At 43.5% G+C, this 17,851-nt stretch overlaps 1 protein-coding gene across 3 annotated transcripts; it reads left to right on the forward strand.

Annotated features, from left to right (window-relative positions):
* Window positions 1–2,240: 2,240 nt before the first annotated feature.
* ccdc124 (coiled-coil domain containing 124) lies at window positions 2,241–7,770 on the forward strand. Of its 3 annotated transcripts, none has more exons than XM_048976188.1 (5): window positions 2,241–2,353; window positions 3,286–3,459; window positions 6,204–6,399; window positions 6,727–6,832; window positions 6,995–7,770. In XM_048976188.1, exons 2-5 carry the CDS (start codon window positions 3,301–3,303, stop codon window positions 7,194–7,196), a joined length of 663 nt encoding a protein of 220 aa, XP_048832145.1. In that variant the 5' UTR covers window positions 2,241–2,353; window positions 3,286–3,300; the 3' UTR covers window positions 7,197–7,770. The 3 variants fall into 3 exon arrangements, with proteins under 3 accessions (XP_048832145.1, XP_048832144.1, XP_048832143.1); XM_048976187.1 differs by having other exon boundaries at window positions 2,326–2,416; XM_048976186.1 differs by lacking the exon at window positions 2,241–2,353 and adding an exon at window positions 2,507–2,590.
* The last annotated feature ends 10,081 nt before the right edge of the window (window positions 7,771–17,851 follow it).

Consider the following 17,851-nt stretch of genomic DNA (forward strand, 5'->3'; position numbering starts at 1 on the left):
TCTTAACCACAGATAAGGATGTAAACCTCTCAAGTTAGGGGCAAAGTTGCAGAACACTCCTCCCCGACCACAAATGACAAAGCTTTAATATTTGGAAATATTTTAAAGTAATTTTGTGTTGCAGCTATTGCACCTCTGGAGGACAAACCAAAACACCGGCTTTTATATTGCTAATAATTAACCTTATTTCAAGTTACTGTAAATACCTGTCTTGTGTGGGCTGTTTTATAGTAATAATACTATCATTATAGTAAGCAATAAAAGTATCAAGTGTACATTTTTAAAGCACTTTGCCATAAAGCAAGGTTGGATTTCATTCTGGCAGGCATAATTTCCCCATGCAATAACGTGCATAATTCTGTGGTGCAGCGGAGGAGCGATAATACTTCACGCAAATATGACATATTTACATACTATTTATACATTTTAGGTTAGCGTAACAGCACCGCGGGGCTAAGTTGCCAGGTACCGAGTTGGATTTATAACCAAATTACATAAACACACAATAAAACCATGTTACATTTTTTTCGTATTACGTGCTATACGGACGTCTGCTCAGAATTACAAGCATGGAGAATCGTGCACTTGATTATTCCGTTTATTCAGAGTATTATGTACGTATATTTGCTGCATTACACTTTAAATGTTTACAGGCCTGTTCAAAATTGATGTTCCAGTTCATTAACTGTGTAGCTGGTGAATATGATGACAGCATATTATCCTGCATAGCTTCAGCAAACGTAGATTCTGTCATATTAGTTAATGTTCAAAGAAAACATGATTTTATTGTAGTTAGGAATTTCGATCCATTTTCTACATTCCTGTACTGTCTTCTTAATGAACAATCACCTTGAAAGTGAATGAATAAAAACAGCCGGTTGACTATAAGACAGACTATCAGGCATTGGAAATCTTCTTGTATCTTTTAGCTTTTCCCAGTTTAGTTCACCATTCATCGACAGCGCGATTGGAGTCTTCCTCCCCGGCCACAGCGCAATCCAGCTGCTGCACTCCAGGAAGAGCCAAGTCACTTTGGTTCAGTTTCTCCAAAAAATAAGACAGAAGCCGTTTATTGAGGTGATCAGTCAAGGTCCTTTCTTCTTCCCCACCTTGCTCTTTCGTTTCGCTTTCGGATTCCGGCCTCGGACTAACTGTTGGGGACAGATGAGAGGGCTCGGCGGAGGACTGCATCGCCGCTGGTGGCCCCTCTTCATCCGCACGGCTTCCTTCGTTCTCGGCAAACGCCTCAGCTTCCATCTCCATGCGCAGGGAATTCAAGCTGGTTTGCAACGCCACGTTCTCCAGTTCTTTGTGTCGCTTACTGTGAAAATGACTGCCGCAGTTTTGTAACTGGCTGGCGGCGTTTTCTCCCTGCCCAGACTCGCTCAGCTCCCCGCAGGGTGACTCCATGATGCTTAGCGCAACGTCACAGTCGAGTCGCAGAAAAGCCGAGCCGAGGCTCACATCGCCACCTGCCGACGCACCAGCCGATCGGATACGTACCCAGTGCCTCCAGGACATCGCTATGCATCACGAAAAGACAGATTTTTCAAATAAGCTGATATGAAATGCAAATAAACTCCGAATGCAAGCATCGGAAACACCCAAGCAGAGCTGAACTTCTGTTAAATCACAAGCCTGGTAGATCAACAGCAGTCGCACTCCGTAGAACTGCGCAACTTGCAAATCTCAACAAGAAGACTCGGTCTCCAGCAAGCAAGTGCACTCTCCAAGTCACTTAAAAATCAGAACACAGGGCATATAAGTTTTCACTTCACAGTACTTTTAATTATAAATAAGTTATGCATAAACATCCAGATTCACCTTATCTCACTTGTCGTGTTTGCGCTGTTCCGCTATTCGTAAATATCATCTCCCCAAGTCCCATAACGGAGCCTCTTGCAAGGAGGAAGACTAGACCACTGCTAACGTAAAGAGAAATATGGTTTATTACTTACGCTAATAAATTATTACGCTTTTTGGAAGCTAATAAAGCGCTACGAGCCTAGGAGGTTCCAGACCCTGTCTAGGGGGCTTCAGTTGCCCTTTTATTTATCTACGTATGTATGGATGTCTCAGCCCACCCCTGAAACAACTGGCGATTTGTTCCGGTTTTTGTATGTACTTAGTAGCACTCCCAGGTCGGGAAATTTGACAGTGGGGGGAACCCCCTCCTACTGAGCAAATGTTACGGCTGAGAGCAGATTTTATCCCCGGGCTGCATCCACCTGCTCGCGAGTTAAAGCCGTGAGCAAAAGGAAGCGCAGGATAACTGCTAACGGGCCGCCTTCGGCCGGGAGCAGGGGCCCTTCGTGACGGAAACGGAAGTAAAAAAGTAGCAACGAGGACCCCGGTATGTTGTGCTGTCGTGACTGTTTGAATTAAGATACTGCAATATACTCAGAATAACGCGCAGGTAAAGAGGTATTTTCTGTGAATCGCTGATATGAGGTAGAAAAAACCCAACATTTCTCACAGAGGTGGTTTTATTTTGTAAAACATAGCATGTGCTATTTTGACAGGCAGTAGCATAGACAGCGGTTCATTATATAGGATTGCCCTGTCAAAGTAGCAGCCTACGGATACCTAGGTAAGCGGGGCCGTTTACTGAGCTGTTTTAAGTGAAGCAAATGAAATGTTAAGTTTCAGTTTTGTACAATTATGGATATTATAGCTAAAATATATGTATGTAAGAGGTTATTTGCTAAACTGGCTTAAATCCTTCATTGTTTACAATTCCCTGGGTCAGCTACTTTCTCGCTAGCTACGCTTGCAGCGTTGCTTTTGCTGCACAGGGATTCATTATTTTTGTGTTGTCAGGCATCATTAGTGTTGTCAGTGAGACATTTTAAGTACAAAGAATGATATCGAGCAGCACTCTGACAAGCATTTGTGCAGCAGTCATTTTTAAAACAATTTCCTCGTTTTGATAGATTAACGTGGCTTCTTAATGTGGCAGAATATGAAAACACACGTTCACTTCCCAGTTATTCATAGGCTGAACTTTATGCTTTTGCAAACCCAGCAAAACCTTTTCCACATTGGTTGTGTATTAAACTGTCTGTATAAACCAGTAGTTAGTGGAACGTACATTTACGTTTTACTCGTCTCGTTTACGGACACGTCGAGTCTCCCATAATTTAAATGTTTGATTCCATATGTTGTCTTATTGCTACGTACAAGTTTCCTATTACTCCACAAACAAATTAAAATTAAAATGAATTCTGCACCGAATAGTCCGAGCACGATGCTTCCGTTCATTATATATGGCTTGGTGTGTGTAAGGGGACCCGTGGAGGAATGCCGAAGAAGTTCCAGGGAGAGAACTCGAAGTCGGCCACGGCCCGGGCTCGCAAGGCGGAGGCGAAGGCGGTCGCGGACGCCCGCAAGAAGCAGGAGGAGGAAGATGCGCTGTGGCAGGAAAACGATAAGCATGTGCTGAAGAAGGAGCAGCGCAGGGTGAGTCACTCGGCACACTGTCGTGGTCAAGTGCGGTCGTGCGGTTTTTTTTTGGATGTTCGGATCTGTATTGGATATCATGGATGACAGCTCATCCGCTGAAACACAACCCAAGCAACACTGATTCATTGCTGATCCACCCACTCCAGGATTCAGCTGTTCTATAGTGTTCTTCCAGTAGGAGACTGGAAATTTTCAAGTTCCTAGTTACTGGGAATGCGTCCATACATTGCGATGTGTGATACTACTGATAACGAATATTATATAGAAGATGCCCTTTTTCCTTCAGATTGTCCATGCATATCGAATGGTATGTCTGGGCAATTTATTCAGATAGACGGCGGCAATGGAAAAGTGCCATTACTCTCTGAAAACATAGGAACATGGGTACCAAGCTACGTAAAGTGTACCGTATTGTGCTGGTCTCCACTATGGTGAGTCTCTAGATTTGCTTTGTGTGATAAACTTTTCACAGATTTTTTTGGCCGTGTTTTGCCTTATCAGGGTTAAATGATATGAATCGATATTAGATATTAAGTTGGTTAAAGTGTATTGTAGCCTTAATATGGATTAGTATCGATCAATTGTTACACCCCTAACAGATACACTGCAAAAGGGACGTGGTACAAAGACCGTGACCAATGAGCTGGTGGACCTAACATAATCTTCTCTTTTTAATGTTATTCCTTCATAAGTTATGGACAGCTCTTTTCCTGGGAATATCCTTTATTGTAACAGCAGAATTTCTTTGTGGTTATTTCTTTTGTTTGGCTGTTGTCAAACTAATGACAGTTTACGGTGGTGCTTCACATCGTTAATTTCAGAAATTAGCCGTTTGTGTGTGAAAAGGCCCCCTGTTGTGTTTTACTCCACCAGCATTGATTTTTGTGTGAAAGTGGCAGCAGCAAACTGCAGCCATGGGAGTCTAATCATTATTTATCAAATTTTTGTTTTCATGGTAAAACAATAGCCCAGCTTGCAGAATCAAAACACCATTGTATGTGCATTGCAAGTTGGGGGGGTTTGTGTGCGTTTTCTGTGCTTTGTATGATTTGCCTTTGATTCTGTTTATTGTGTTTTAAATTGGATGATTTAATTAAAATCTTTGGTTTACTAGGTAATAGCGTACTTTCTAGGAGATGCATTTATATATAAATATGAGAGAAACACACTGTATATTAGCATGGTTTGGGTATGATGAAAAGAGCAGCTTAAAGTAGTCAACACTAGGTGGCGATGATAGTCCTTATGAAACAGCCAAATGCTGCATTTTGGAGTCTGTATTAATATCAGTTTATCTTATGACAAAAGTGGCTCCAGAAATTACTGTATATATATTTATAAAACCAAAAATTCCCTTACAATGATTGTTCCTTTACCCCTTTGACTGCTGATATTAGATTAGAGTATTAACCTGAAAATTTGGCTTGGGTGGTATCATCTAATTTTTCAAACCGTCATACCATCCAGGCATCAGAATATTTATTCGTACACGGCCAATACCAGTGGAAATTTCTATGGTGTGAGATATGGTATTTTGATGTCTTGGTGATCTTGGTGATTTGCTGAGCGAGGGGTAATCGAACGAAAATACCTCCGTAAACCCAAAATATCGTGGTATTACCATATGCCTTTTCAGGATAGAAGTACATGCAGAACTTGACAATGTATAAAGACTTTAATGTAGAATTCTTTGTGTACAGGCTTCCACAGCTAGACTGCAGAGTTTGCAGTTGTGAAAGATTCTTAATGTTGTTCTTGTATAGTTATTGTCGAGGTCTCTAAAATGGCTTGTGTGTACCATCCTCTATTGGACACCAGTACTCTTCGAAACATTGGCTTCTCTTATTTGGCCTTCTGGGATGTTCCAGCATAGGCTCTGATTTCACTTTGCTCTCCTTCCCATTTATATTTGATACTGTGATGTTCTGGGCTGATTAAACAATAGGCCTGTTTAAGTAATTGAACTAAAAGTAAAATCTCGTTCCAGTCTGCATTATGAAGCTTGTGTTCAGTAACAGTCAAGGCAAGTCCTGCCTACAGGACACTATTTATTTTTTATTTTTTACGTATAGCCCTATCTTCTAGACATTTCACTTCAGTATATAGTATATACAGATGGTATAAAAAAAACATACATCAGTGTAAAAACAGGGTCATTAGTATGAATGTCCAGTGCTGTGAAAGTAAGGAGCCGACTCCTTGTGGAAGAGTTCAAACAAAAAGTTTGACACCGCTGTCCCTCCCCAATCTGCAGCTGCATGCACACTGCATTTCATGCGTGCTGCGCCTGCTCCAGCAGTTTTATGTCGCATTCACAGTGCATTTCGGTTTTGTGGCATTGACCTATGCCTGCGTGTTTATTCTTTTGCATTTTTTTTCTTAAGTGAGGCTCCAGTTGGTGTTAACACTGTGCACTACGATACATCTCCCGCTGTGTGGGTCTCCCCCGCCGTATGTCCTATGCTTCCTGGGATAAGCTGTGCATTCATGCTGCCTTTGAGGAATTAGGAAAGGCGCTTGAATGAATGGTGTTTTCCCAGTGTACTGTAAAGAGCTCTTCCTGTTCATTCTTCTGTTGAAGTCATGGCTGTAGGGTTTGTTTCACCCAGTTACTGAGGTGAAGTCTCTGGCTCGCAGTTCCTCGTCCTTGGAAACAGGGAGCATTTTCCTTCCTGCCTCTCCCTGAATGCAAACGGCTCACTGCCATATTAATCGCTCTGCTTGTAATCCTCATTTCGCAGGATGACAGGGAGAAGAGGCGCCTGGAAGCCCAGGAGCGAAAAAAGGAGAACCAGCGACTTTTTGAGGAGGAGGAAGCTAAGATAAAGGGCAAGGTGGTCAGAGAGGGCAAGGGAGGCAAAGTCACCCGGGCACAGATTGAGGAAACCCTGCTCAACGAACAGCAGCAGCAGCAGCAGCAAGTGGCCAAGGAGAAAGGTGAGAGAGCGTCTGCTATGCCCTGTGCCGCAGTATTCTGCAGTGCCTGTGCTTCACTGCACTTCTGCCGCAGCGCTTCCCAGTGCCTCCGCCTCACTGGACCTCTGTCATAGTGCTCGTTGGCATCTATGCCTGTGCTTCACTGCATCTGTACCGTAGCGTCCACCAGCACCTGTGCTTCAGTGCATCTCTGCTGTAGTGTTCCCCGACGCCTGTGCTTCACTGCACCACTTCTGTAGCATTTGTCAGTGCCTGTGTTTCACTGCACCTCTGCAACAGGGTTTGCTAGCACCTGTGCTTCACTGCACCTCTGTTTATGCGCGGCAGAAAAAACCCACCTTGAGCAGCCGCTGGAGCTGAACGTGAATCGCATAGACCCTGAGGAAGGCATGATTGAAGCTAGAACCATCGAGGATGCCATCGCGGCCCTCAGGTATGTTCTAGCAGTGTCACTATGCTGTCATCCATACCTTTCATACCTGCTCTATAAGCAGGCAATTTTATGTAAAGATAAAACATCTACCGATAATGTTTTAGCCATTTTACTGTTGGCTAATCCTCGCTGCACTTGTCTTGCCTCCCCTTCGCGCGACAGTACCGCAGAGGACCTGGACCGTCACCCGGAGCGGCGCATGAGGGCAGCATTTGCCGCATTTGAGGAGCTGCATATGAGCCGCCTGAAGAAAGAGAACCCCAACATGCGGCTGTCACAACTCAAGCAGCTGTTGAAGAAGGAGTGGGCCAAGTCGCCGGAGAACCCCCTTAACCAGCGCTTCTCCTCTTACAACACCAAGTAAAGAGAGAAACACAGGCTTGCATCCCTGAGGGAGCCGCCAGCTGTGTGTGTCATTTTGAGTCATGAAACTAAATTTTCCCAGTAGAAGCCAGCTGGGGCTGCGGCATCCCGAAGCGGAACCGAAGCCCCCTTAGTTTCCTGAAAAGCAAAGCGCCAAAGTGCTGATCACACAGTGGCCTGGCTTTGCGTCCCATTTTAGTTTGTGCCTCCATAGAATCCCCCCCTTGCACGTCATGCACCCCGTCCTGCTGCGGTTTGAGGTTGCGAGTTACCGAATGCCAACGATGCCTGCGGATGTGTGATCTCTAGGCCAATGAGAACTGGAGGGACTGCTTCGCCTCCCTCTGTTTCTCCCCCATCATTACAGTGCAGAAAGACTTGTGGGGGGGGGGGTCTCTAAACGGCTTCCCCGGGCAGGACTCTCAGCCTTTTACAGCATCTGCAAACGGTCTTATTTATTCCACTTACCTGTGTGTGGTTGAAGGCAGTTCTGTATTCTAACATCCTGTGTACTCAACCTTTTTTTGTTTTTTTAAAAGAATCCTTCTTTAAAAATAAAGCTCTTTTTCTGTGGAGTTGTGCAAACGTGGGGCTTATTCTAGCCGCCCCCCCCCCCCCCCCCCCCCGGAGCTCTAGTCCCTGTAGCCTGTCTTTGCTGCAGTTCCCATATGCTTCCGTTGGCCATGTGTGCCTCCCTCTGAGGTCCATTTGTCAGGAGCATCTGGAGAGCGGCTCCTCTGCCAAGGATCACCATCCCAAGGTCCTAATCACCCGCGGGGCTCCTCCACTCCGCCGGCCCGGGGCTGCTGCTGAACCTGCCATCACCGTGGTTCCTTACTGCTTTTCTGATTGATAATTTGTTCCCTTTTGCCTGCATTTTTTTTCTTCTATTAGTGTAGACTTTGTAAAGGAGGTACTTTGCATTTAGTGCAGCCTAATAGGTTTTTTTTCCTGTTAATGTATTACTGTTAGGCCAAAAACAAACACCCAGACAAATTTAATGTAGGCAAGACATCATCATTTACAATACAGACAATGCTGTATGGCAGAGACTAGTCTTTTCTTTGTAAATGAAGCAGATTTTTTTCATTTTTATCTTTAACTGTGCAGTGGAATATAGTATTTACTGTTGTGCTCAAGACCAATAAAAACACATACGCCCGTGTGACCGACTCATTACACGGGTACGACGGCTTGGGCAGTCTGCTTTTTACTGGGCATGCTCCGTAGTCCCACTGGGTTACCCCTGTGCACTGTGGTTGAGGTTGGCTGTGGTAATTTGCCCCACATGACCCTGCGAGTGGCTTGTTTTGAGTCTCCACCGCTCTCCTGTATCGTCCTTGTGTAACTGAACGTCTTCGTGGTGCGGTTTTCAGCTCAGCTTCACACACTATTGCCTTTCAGTGCAGCGTTGCTGTTTTATGTCAGTTTGGCATGACTCTGCCAGTATAGCAGCTAATGAATGTCCTCCAGTAGTTACTGCCTGGGCAGAGTCTGCTGCCTCTATTCTTGCAGCAGCGATAGATAATCCCACCCTGGCAGCTGGCTGCCTTAGCCGCTATACGTGTACAAGGAAATGAGTCCAGTCCTTACCCTTATCGTCACCTTAATTGAATATACACTGTGCATAGTTGTGTCTTGGCAATTGCTATTCATACAATTCATAGTTTACATGCTTCACAGAAATAAATTGCGTTTTAAGCTCCCTGCTTTACAAGGTAATGTAAAAAACATCATTGAAATTCAATTATCTGTATAATTCTTACGTTTGATCTGATGGAATTATTTTTATACCACAATTACTTTTAGTACATTAATAAATAGGCTTTTGCTTGTATATCCATGTTTCTGTATTGGAAAATTCGATAAATAACCATCATACCTTCCTCTAATACTGCTGATGCCGACGGTGAAACATTCCTGCGCTTATTAGCAGGACATCGACCCCCTCCCCCCCCCCCCCCCCCCCCCAGTAATTAGCAAAACAACTTATTGCTTTGGGATGGTGGTGTAGTTTCCTAAGAATTACATGTGCAGTGTAAGCTACGAGCTTTTTTGTGTGTCTAATGCTTATTTAGCATAAAGGTCTTATTTCCTGTTCTGCAGTAGGAAAGACACAGAAGTGGGCAGGAGATAAAAAAGTTCCAGGTCAAAACAGCCCATGAACTAGGTTACTGCATTATGTCAGGAAGCTGCCTCGTGAAACGCTCATATATCGCAACCACAGCTATAACCATAATCTACGCAGGGACAGATGCACTGACTTTATGCATTTCTTTGGTATCTGTCTTTTAAAAAGCACCATTTGACGTAATGATTTTTCTACTTAATTCACCTTAAACAAAAGCAACGCAGTATTCTTTCTGTAAATTGCATTTTACCAAAGCATTTACCAGTAATATAGTAAACACATGGATGTGTTGCATTGAGTGTGTTCAATAAGGAACACCAATGCTGGTACTGGGAAAAGTTAGTCTGGAGCCCTGAAGGGCTTGTCCATCTGCCCTGTCTAGGGTCACGACAGGGGTACATAGCCTGTGGGCATGAGGTGTGATACAAGCCTGGACAGGGCACCAACCCATCACAGGACGCCAACCCATCACAGGGCACCAACCCATCACAGGGCGCCAACTCTTCACAGGGCACCAACCCATCACAGGACGCCAACCCATCACAGGGCGCCAACTCTTCACAGGGCACCAACCCATCACAGGACGCCAACCCATCACAGGGCACCAACCCATCACAGGACACACATGCACAATTTGGTAACTCCAATTAACCTCAGCGTGTTTCTGGACCGTGGCAGGAAAACCCACGTGCAAACTTCCTACATATGGAGCCATGGCGGAGACTCAAACCCTGATCCCAGAGGTATGAGGAAACGGCGCTAACCACAGCACCACCGTGCATAAGGGGACACTTTCAGTCGAATGTCTGCCAGCTCTTTATAAGATTAACTCATTAAAGATTTCAGCACTGCATTGCCAATAATCCAGGCTCTTTAAATTGAAGTTCATAGACGGGAAACACTAGTTAGAGAAAGGTTTAGTTAAAAGTGCCTGCACACCTTCTGCAGATTAAATAGCATTACATGATAATGCTTATTCACACCAAACCTTTGAGCTTTTAAGAGTTTGTACACTTGCCTGGCTTAATAGGTGGATTGTAAAAACTGTCCCTCATCTTTCACTTGCGTATAAAGTGGTAGTAGCCACTCTGTGAATATGTCGGCTTATCGATGATAAATCTTTATCTGAGTGAGCTGAATAGCCATAAAATCTTAATCCCACTAAATGAGGTCAGTCATGTAATAATAGTACAGCTAGTGTTCTTTGAATCCTGTGATTCGGATAGGTTCTAGCTCTCCAGAAAAAGGTTTTTCTGCCTCTGTAATCACTTTGTTGCCTGGATAGATTTAAGAGCTATAAAAGAAGAGTTATGTTCAAAAGTGTTGGTTTGGAATTTGTGTCTTGTATGTCTTTGGGAAAGAAACAATCTTAAATCTAAAAAAAAAAAAAACATACCTTTTGTTAAAAGGATTTCTCTCGACTGGCTTTTCACACAACTAGGCCAAAGTTGCTGGGTAGGCTTGGGTTTTTTTCCGGTGTTTTCCCATCTCATTTTGCTGAAAAGATAAGCAGCTGTTCTGAAAATATAATTTGACTGACCTTATACAGGATCTAGAATTACATGATTTATCCCAATCAAATGATGTTTACTAAACAGGGCCTGAATGTGTTAGACACACGCAGTGCAGAAAATATACTTGTTTACTTTGGTTATTGTTTTCGTGTAATTATTTGCCGAGGGAATATGGCGTTTTTCTATTTGACTGTTAAATAAATTAGGTTCTGCTTCCCGAAGCTTGTCTCAAGACAGTCCTTTAATAGAGAATATATATCCCACATTCTGTACTTGTCAGCTGTAAATTTGATCAAAATAGCAATACAACTATAATGGTTAAATATATACTTTATTGTACTTTATTGGTTAAATATATTCTTAGGTTTAGTAATGTAAGTGGTTGCTGCTGGTAAAATATGAAAATATTAATATGGAAGTACACAATTTAATGTGGTTATATTCCATTATGTGGAATTAGAGTTTTGTTTGACCTCTGCTATTTTTGTACACTTACTGCCTCACGTTTAGCCCTTATCTTTCGAAGTGGGATGAAATGAAGTCCTGCGTGGAACACTTGCAGGCCTTGTGCTTGCTGATTAAGATCTAATTAATTCATCGTGTGTTATCAGTTAATCCTGGTTGAGGCAACTGAACCCTGTATGTTTGGCTCCTGTCTTGCATTATGCATGCCAATCTACACTTTCCATCTGCATGAAACCATCCTTCTGTCCGCCTTGGCTTCTGACAGGAATGTAATGGACAGTCAGACGGTCACCCTAGACATCAGCCTTCAGGGGAGCCTCATTTCAAGCTGCTCTGTGCACCACACATGCTAATAGATCACATGGCAGGAGCCTCCCTCCCATTCACCTTCAGGAAGAGGTGCTCTCTGCTTGGGACCTCACTGTCTCTTAAAACATGCTCCGTTATGACACAGTGTTCTGCAGAAGAGGCCTTTTTAACATTTGGTTGAAAATGCCATGAACGCTGCATAAGGTATCGTGAACAAAGGAAGACGGGCGAAACAGAAGGAATCAGCTTCATTGCGGGTGGGTTAGTAAGACAGGAGATTTGTTTCCTTTCTCCTGCGGGCGCGTGGAGCAGTGGAGCGGAACTGAGTGCCTCCAGGCCCCCTGTATCTCTCACCTCTAACACAGTCCTGTCTCTGCTAGTGTGTTTAAAAAGTGCTATAATCAGCCAAAGCCGAGGTCCCTTCTGCTGCTTAATGAGCATGTTCTCCCTGCTCACCGGGGAAATGACGTCGCCACAGACCAAAGCTGCAGCCCTACAGAACCTGCTCTACATGCAGATGTCTAATAAACATAACAGGCACTAAAACGTACAAGAATCTTCCCGGCGATGCTGGATGTGAAATGTCAGGAGGAATGTCAGTATAATAGCACTTTCTGAGAATTGTTTCTCCCCCCAAATTTGAGAAAATACCCTCTTTTGCAATCATCCTGAACTGAAAGTAACTTAATGGAAGCTCATAACTCTGAGTGTGATCCAGTTTAAAAAATATTGCTGAAATCCCCCCCCCCCCAAGGAGACTCTGACCAGGATAAGTTATATATTGGATAAATAATAAGGAATAAATCAAGCGACTTAAGAGCAGTTATAGAACAGAAAATAGAATAAATAAAAGTGCTGCTTGGTTGACAACTATATATATATATATATATATATATATATATATATATATATATATATATATATATATATATATATATATATATATATATATATATATACACACACACAACATTTCATTAAATGAGCATTTAATGATTCACTACTTTTGCTTTTGCCGCAGCCATAGGTCGGATGGGCCAGTGTGGAGAGTTCCTCTGTAATATACTGTACGACAGGCACATGCATGGTAAATATTCATCCTGGGTGAATATCAGCAGGTTCGGCATTAAATCTGCGGCCTGATGTGAGTCTTAGTCATGCTTCGTTTTTGGGGCGCTGAAGGTGTGCCTCAGCTGCACCACATTTCTTTTGAGAGGATGGGACTCCAGAATGGAGCTGAGGATGTGCCCCCCACCACTTCCAGAGCCCTCACTCCAGTGAGAGAATGAGTTTTCCTCAGTTTGTTCAGCCTGATTCAGCTTGAAATTACCTCCAATGCAAACGGCAGCGAAAAACAGGACATTGGCTATGACAGACTGGTAAACCATATGTAGCAGTTTGTGGAAGACTAAAAGACTAAATATAATTTCCTCCAAACTGCTCTGGATCTCCTTGCTTTTCTGAAACCATGCAGCCAAACTATCCACCTTGAGCATCTCCTTCAGCAGGGAACACACAGACGTTAAAGATGAGAAACCTAATGATGCTTCTTGGTTTTTTCAGGTAAACGAAGACTCACCATAACAGGAATAAAACTGTGGAGAATCACTTGACAATCCATGAGGTTTTTCTCGAGGGGGCGTGTTGCGGTTTATAGGGACTCGTTAAAGTACTGCGGAAGCTTTCACAGCTAGGACATGCAGGCTGTAAAAACAGACTAAGAGGCTACCAGGAAACAGGTTCTTTGTGTGGAAGGATTGCCCAAGACAGATGTGCCTCTGTGAGGCCACCTGGCTGGTGTGATGATACCCATGTCAGGTCTGTGAAAGAACAGGTCATGTTCAGAAACTGCTGTATAGATCTGATCTCCTCTGTACCACAAGAAGCTCAATGATAGTCCCCTGTTTTCATACTGATTTTCCCCTAGTATCTAGTCTTTTACATAGCAAAACAATTTAATATTTTTTATTGGATAATCATCATGTAACACTGTAATTTTGTGTTCCATCAAAACAGCTACAATAAATGAAGTCATCCACATTTTACTTACAATTAGTTGTTAAAAAAGGAGTTAGTAATAATAATATTAGAAATGTTAACTTTAGTTTGTGATATTTCCATGAAAGACACCATTGGAGCGTTATATATTTTTTTTTAAGTACAAATGGGAAAATTATTGCAATCTACTATCAGTCAGGACTTGACAGTTCTGCAGCCATCTTGGGTGCCTGGTAGAGGAAATGGTTGAGGCATAGGATCAGGATGTGATCTTGCTGTTACCCCGTATGAGGTAGAATCAGCTAATCGTTACTTGGTCTTGTTACCTGTGTTTAGGGAGTAGCAGTGTGCATCTTTGCATGTTCAGGGTCTGTACCTTGTGCAGAAGGTCACGGCCTTGAATCCGGCGGCTGGCAGAGTGGAGTTTGACCTTTAACCCAAACTGCTCTACGGCTGCTGGAGGCTGCTGACCCCGCTGTCCGAAGCCAAGCCTCCTTACAGGTGTGTCCCTTTGGACAAAAGGCTCTGCTAAATAAATAAATGAATGTAACACGTCTTGGTGTTTGCTTGTATTTCCTTGCAGTTTGTTTTGATTTCCATCCCTGCTGGCTCTTTGCTTTCTCTAGTGCCAACCTGCTGTTCGGTCTCTGAGTATTTAACCATCAGAGTGTTTGTTATAAGAAAGTTCTTCTAGTCACAGATAGTAAGACTTGTCAAAAGTAAAGTTAACAGAGTTTCCAGAAGCTACATTTATGGATAAAATGCAACATGCATGTTATTTGCATTTTTAGCAACAGTTTTCAAGGTAGACGAAGTTGCCCCCCGTCCCGGCTGTAATGGACTATTCCACTTTGAGACTTCACGCAGCCCAGCTCTCCTTTAACACCGGAGGCTGCTGGTGGTTCACAGCCAAGAGAACCGGCGTAAGATAACCTAACAGAAGAAGCAAACGGCTCGGAGGTACAAACCTAACATTACATCTCACATGTCTTTGTGTCTTTGATACCATCCCGCTAAAGTGATAGATAAACTATGAGCAGATGTGGAGACAGCAAAATTAAAAGGTTACCTTAGCAAAAGAGGGAACCGTTAAATTCGTTAAATATTGCCCGCGTGATACCCCCCTCAAAGGTAGGGTTAATCCGCTAACAAAAAAGATAGCTTTGCTAATAAGCGGTTAGCGGATTAGCGTAACCCTGCTCACCACTGGCCATAGAGCTGCTCTACCACCCACTTTGATCAGCACTCTTATACAGTTACAGTCTCAAGGGCCATAAAGACACATCTGACCTGATCCATATGAGTGACATCGTTGTCTCTGTTGTTGTTGTGCCACTGATGTGTACAGTGTGCTTGTCGCCTTTCTGGGAGTATCTACATGCATGCTGCCTAAAGCTTTCCGCTGAGGGAAACTCCATGCAGCCATCTGCTGTAGAGGCTCTTGTGAGAATAAGATTGAACTGTCAGGACAAACGCAGCTACTCACACTTTTCAGTCTTGAAAAGTGTTTTTTCTCTGCTAGCTTTTGAAATTATTATAGACCCTGCTCATTCTTAATCGCTTATTTCCAATAAGATCCATAGATCATAATTAAAAACATTGCTGTGACTTTTGAGTATTTAATGGTTTGGTAATATTTGCTCTTTGTTTCAATTAAGATTCTGTTTCAGGCTAATCAAGGAGTCTGAGCCTCCTTGCTTATGCGCTTAGCATTTAGCCAAATATTTCACTACCCTAATTTGCATGTTTCAATGTCCCTCCTTCAGTTCCTTAGCTTCCAGACCCTAGCAGATATCACTGTTCAGCAGTGTGCGGTATCCCAGCATCCTCCTCTATTCCGCTACTATCCCCATTTATTCTAGCAACTATGTGACACCTTTGTTGCTCATTTTGTTCTAGCCTGGAATCGTGTTGGGTATTAGATTCCATTTCATCAGTTTCTTTGTCCCTCCTCAATTAAGTTAACTTCCGCCTGTGGCCAACTGAAATTAATCTGAGAAAAGACTTTGTTAAAACTGGGAGATGAATGCAAAAGACGTCTGTATGTACTGATTCTCAGTTAAATATTACTAACACACTATTTTAAGAGTATCGTTACTGCGATCTATTAAAAAAATACAATACTGACTCAGTGCTGTTGGCATTCTACCAAAAGAGACATGTAACTCCTTAAAATCTAACTGCTCATCTAGGCTGTCATATTTCGGTATTAGTGACATTTTTTTCCCTCAGTATTACTGGGGCAATTATTCAAAGTAGCCTACAGAGAGCGTTAATTAAAAATTCAAACACATCCTGTATCCAAGCTGAAAGGAAGTTTGGCTTTCAGCGGCTGTCCCTCGTGCGTTTGTGCCAAATGGACAGTATTTATGAGTGCAGACGCAGGGAAACGCCAGCAGGGAGCGAAGCGTTTAAGGGCTCTCGGGTTTGTAAACAAAAGGCTGCTTCTTTATGTCGTACGAGCAGAGCTGTGCTGTTATACCTGTACACAAGGCACATGAAATGCCTCGTTAAAAATATCGCCCAACTGTGTCAGTGGGTGAGGTGTAGTACTGCAAACTGCAGAGTCACAGATAAAAAAAGCCTCTTAATCCATTATGTGAATTAAATTATTATTTCATAAAACAACCATAAAAACATTTAGTGTGGTAGTTCATCGAAACATTTGATTTGTGGTTCTCTGATTTATAAGACCAGTGAATCGATGTCATCATCATATCCCACTGCTTTTCCCAGTGAGGGTCACAGTGCCAGAATGCCGAGCACATCGGACAAGGCATCTTTGTCCATGGCCACAGACTCTAGATCATTCTGAAAGGTCCCTAGACATTCCCAAGCCAGACAGGAGATATAATCCATCTAACGTGCCCTGGGGCTTCTCCATGGCCTTCACCCAATGAGATGTGCCTGGAATAGCTCTCGCCTGTCAATCTCACGACCCGCCCTACCATCACTTGTGAACAAGACACCGAGTTAAGCTACCTCACTGAGGGCAGACTCTCCACTCTCACGTGAAATGAGGAATCCACTCTTTTCGGAGAGAGAACCGTGGATTGGATTGGGAAGTGCTGATTCTCATCCCTGACGCTTCACACTCGGCACTGAAATATTCAAGTGTGTGCTGGAGATCCAAAAAGGAATGGTGAGATGGCACACCCTTTCCGGAGGCCAACACCCTCTCTTGTAGGTTTAGATTTTGTGCCAAGGACACGGACATAGTCCTTACTGTATTCGTGCTAGTGCCGAATAGCACCTCCCACAGTACGTGCAGAGGCATGTGGTAAAATGCTTCCTCTCTAGCATATTTCCACAAACCCTCACGCAGTGGTGCAGGGGTGTAGAATTGGCCAGACCAGAATCCATGTCGTTCCTCCTGAATCCTAGGTTCAAGCACTGGATGGAGTTTCCTCTCTAGGACCTTGGCATGGACATTCCGAGAGAGTCGGAGAAGTGTGATTCCCCCTTTACTTATAAGACTCCCTCAGTTCCCCCTTTTTACAAATACAGACCACCCCCCTAGCCTGTCAGTCCCAAGGTACCTTACCTACCTTACATGTAACAATGCAGAGGCTTGTCAGCAACATGACCCTTACAACATATAATACCCTCAGCAAATCTGGATGAATTTTATCAACCAATACAACCTTTACCACAATGGGGTTCACTGATCACCTTTAGCTGCAGTGGGACCCTCTGATCTGTAAAACAGGTCTAATACAGCCTCCAGGTGAGATTGAGGAGCTTCTCAACGTCTTCTTTCCAATGCTTAGCAATATCTCCAGAATCCACACTTCTCCTCCACAGCTGAACAGAGCCAGAGCAAGGCCACTGCTCCCCTCTTGAGGCATTGAATGGTTTGATTAGCAAATCTCTCCATTTGCTATGCAAAATCCCCCCATACATGAGCTTCCATTACCATGATTGCCTTCACTGCAGCCTTCCTAGCCTCTTGGTACCTTTCAGGCATGAAACCTCAGTAATGCCTTGAAGCCCTCCTTCTTCTACTTAACCCCTTCTGTTCCCACAAGTATCCACCAGCGGTCCCCAAGTTACCATCCTGTCAGGCACCAGCTGCCTTCTGGCCACAGCTCTTTGCAGTCACTACAATGACTGAGGCCTTGAACACAACCTATTCAGACTTAATGTCCCTGATCTTGCTCTCTCGTTGTCTGTAGCCACATCAACTGAACCATCATCTCTATGTCTGTGGGCTTTCGCACTTAAAATTAGATGGACCTA

This window comes from Brienomyrus brachyistius, chromosome 15 (assembly GCF_023856365.1).
Source record: "Brienomyrus brachyistius isolate T26 chromosome 15, BBRACH_0.4, whole genome shotgun sequence".
Classification (NCBI taxonomy): domain Eukaryota; kingdom Metazoa; phylum Chordata; class Actinopteri; order Osteoglossiformes; family Mormyridae; genus Brienomyrus; species Brienomyrus brachyistius.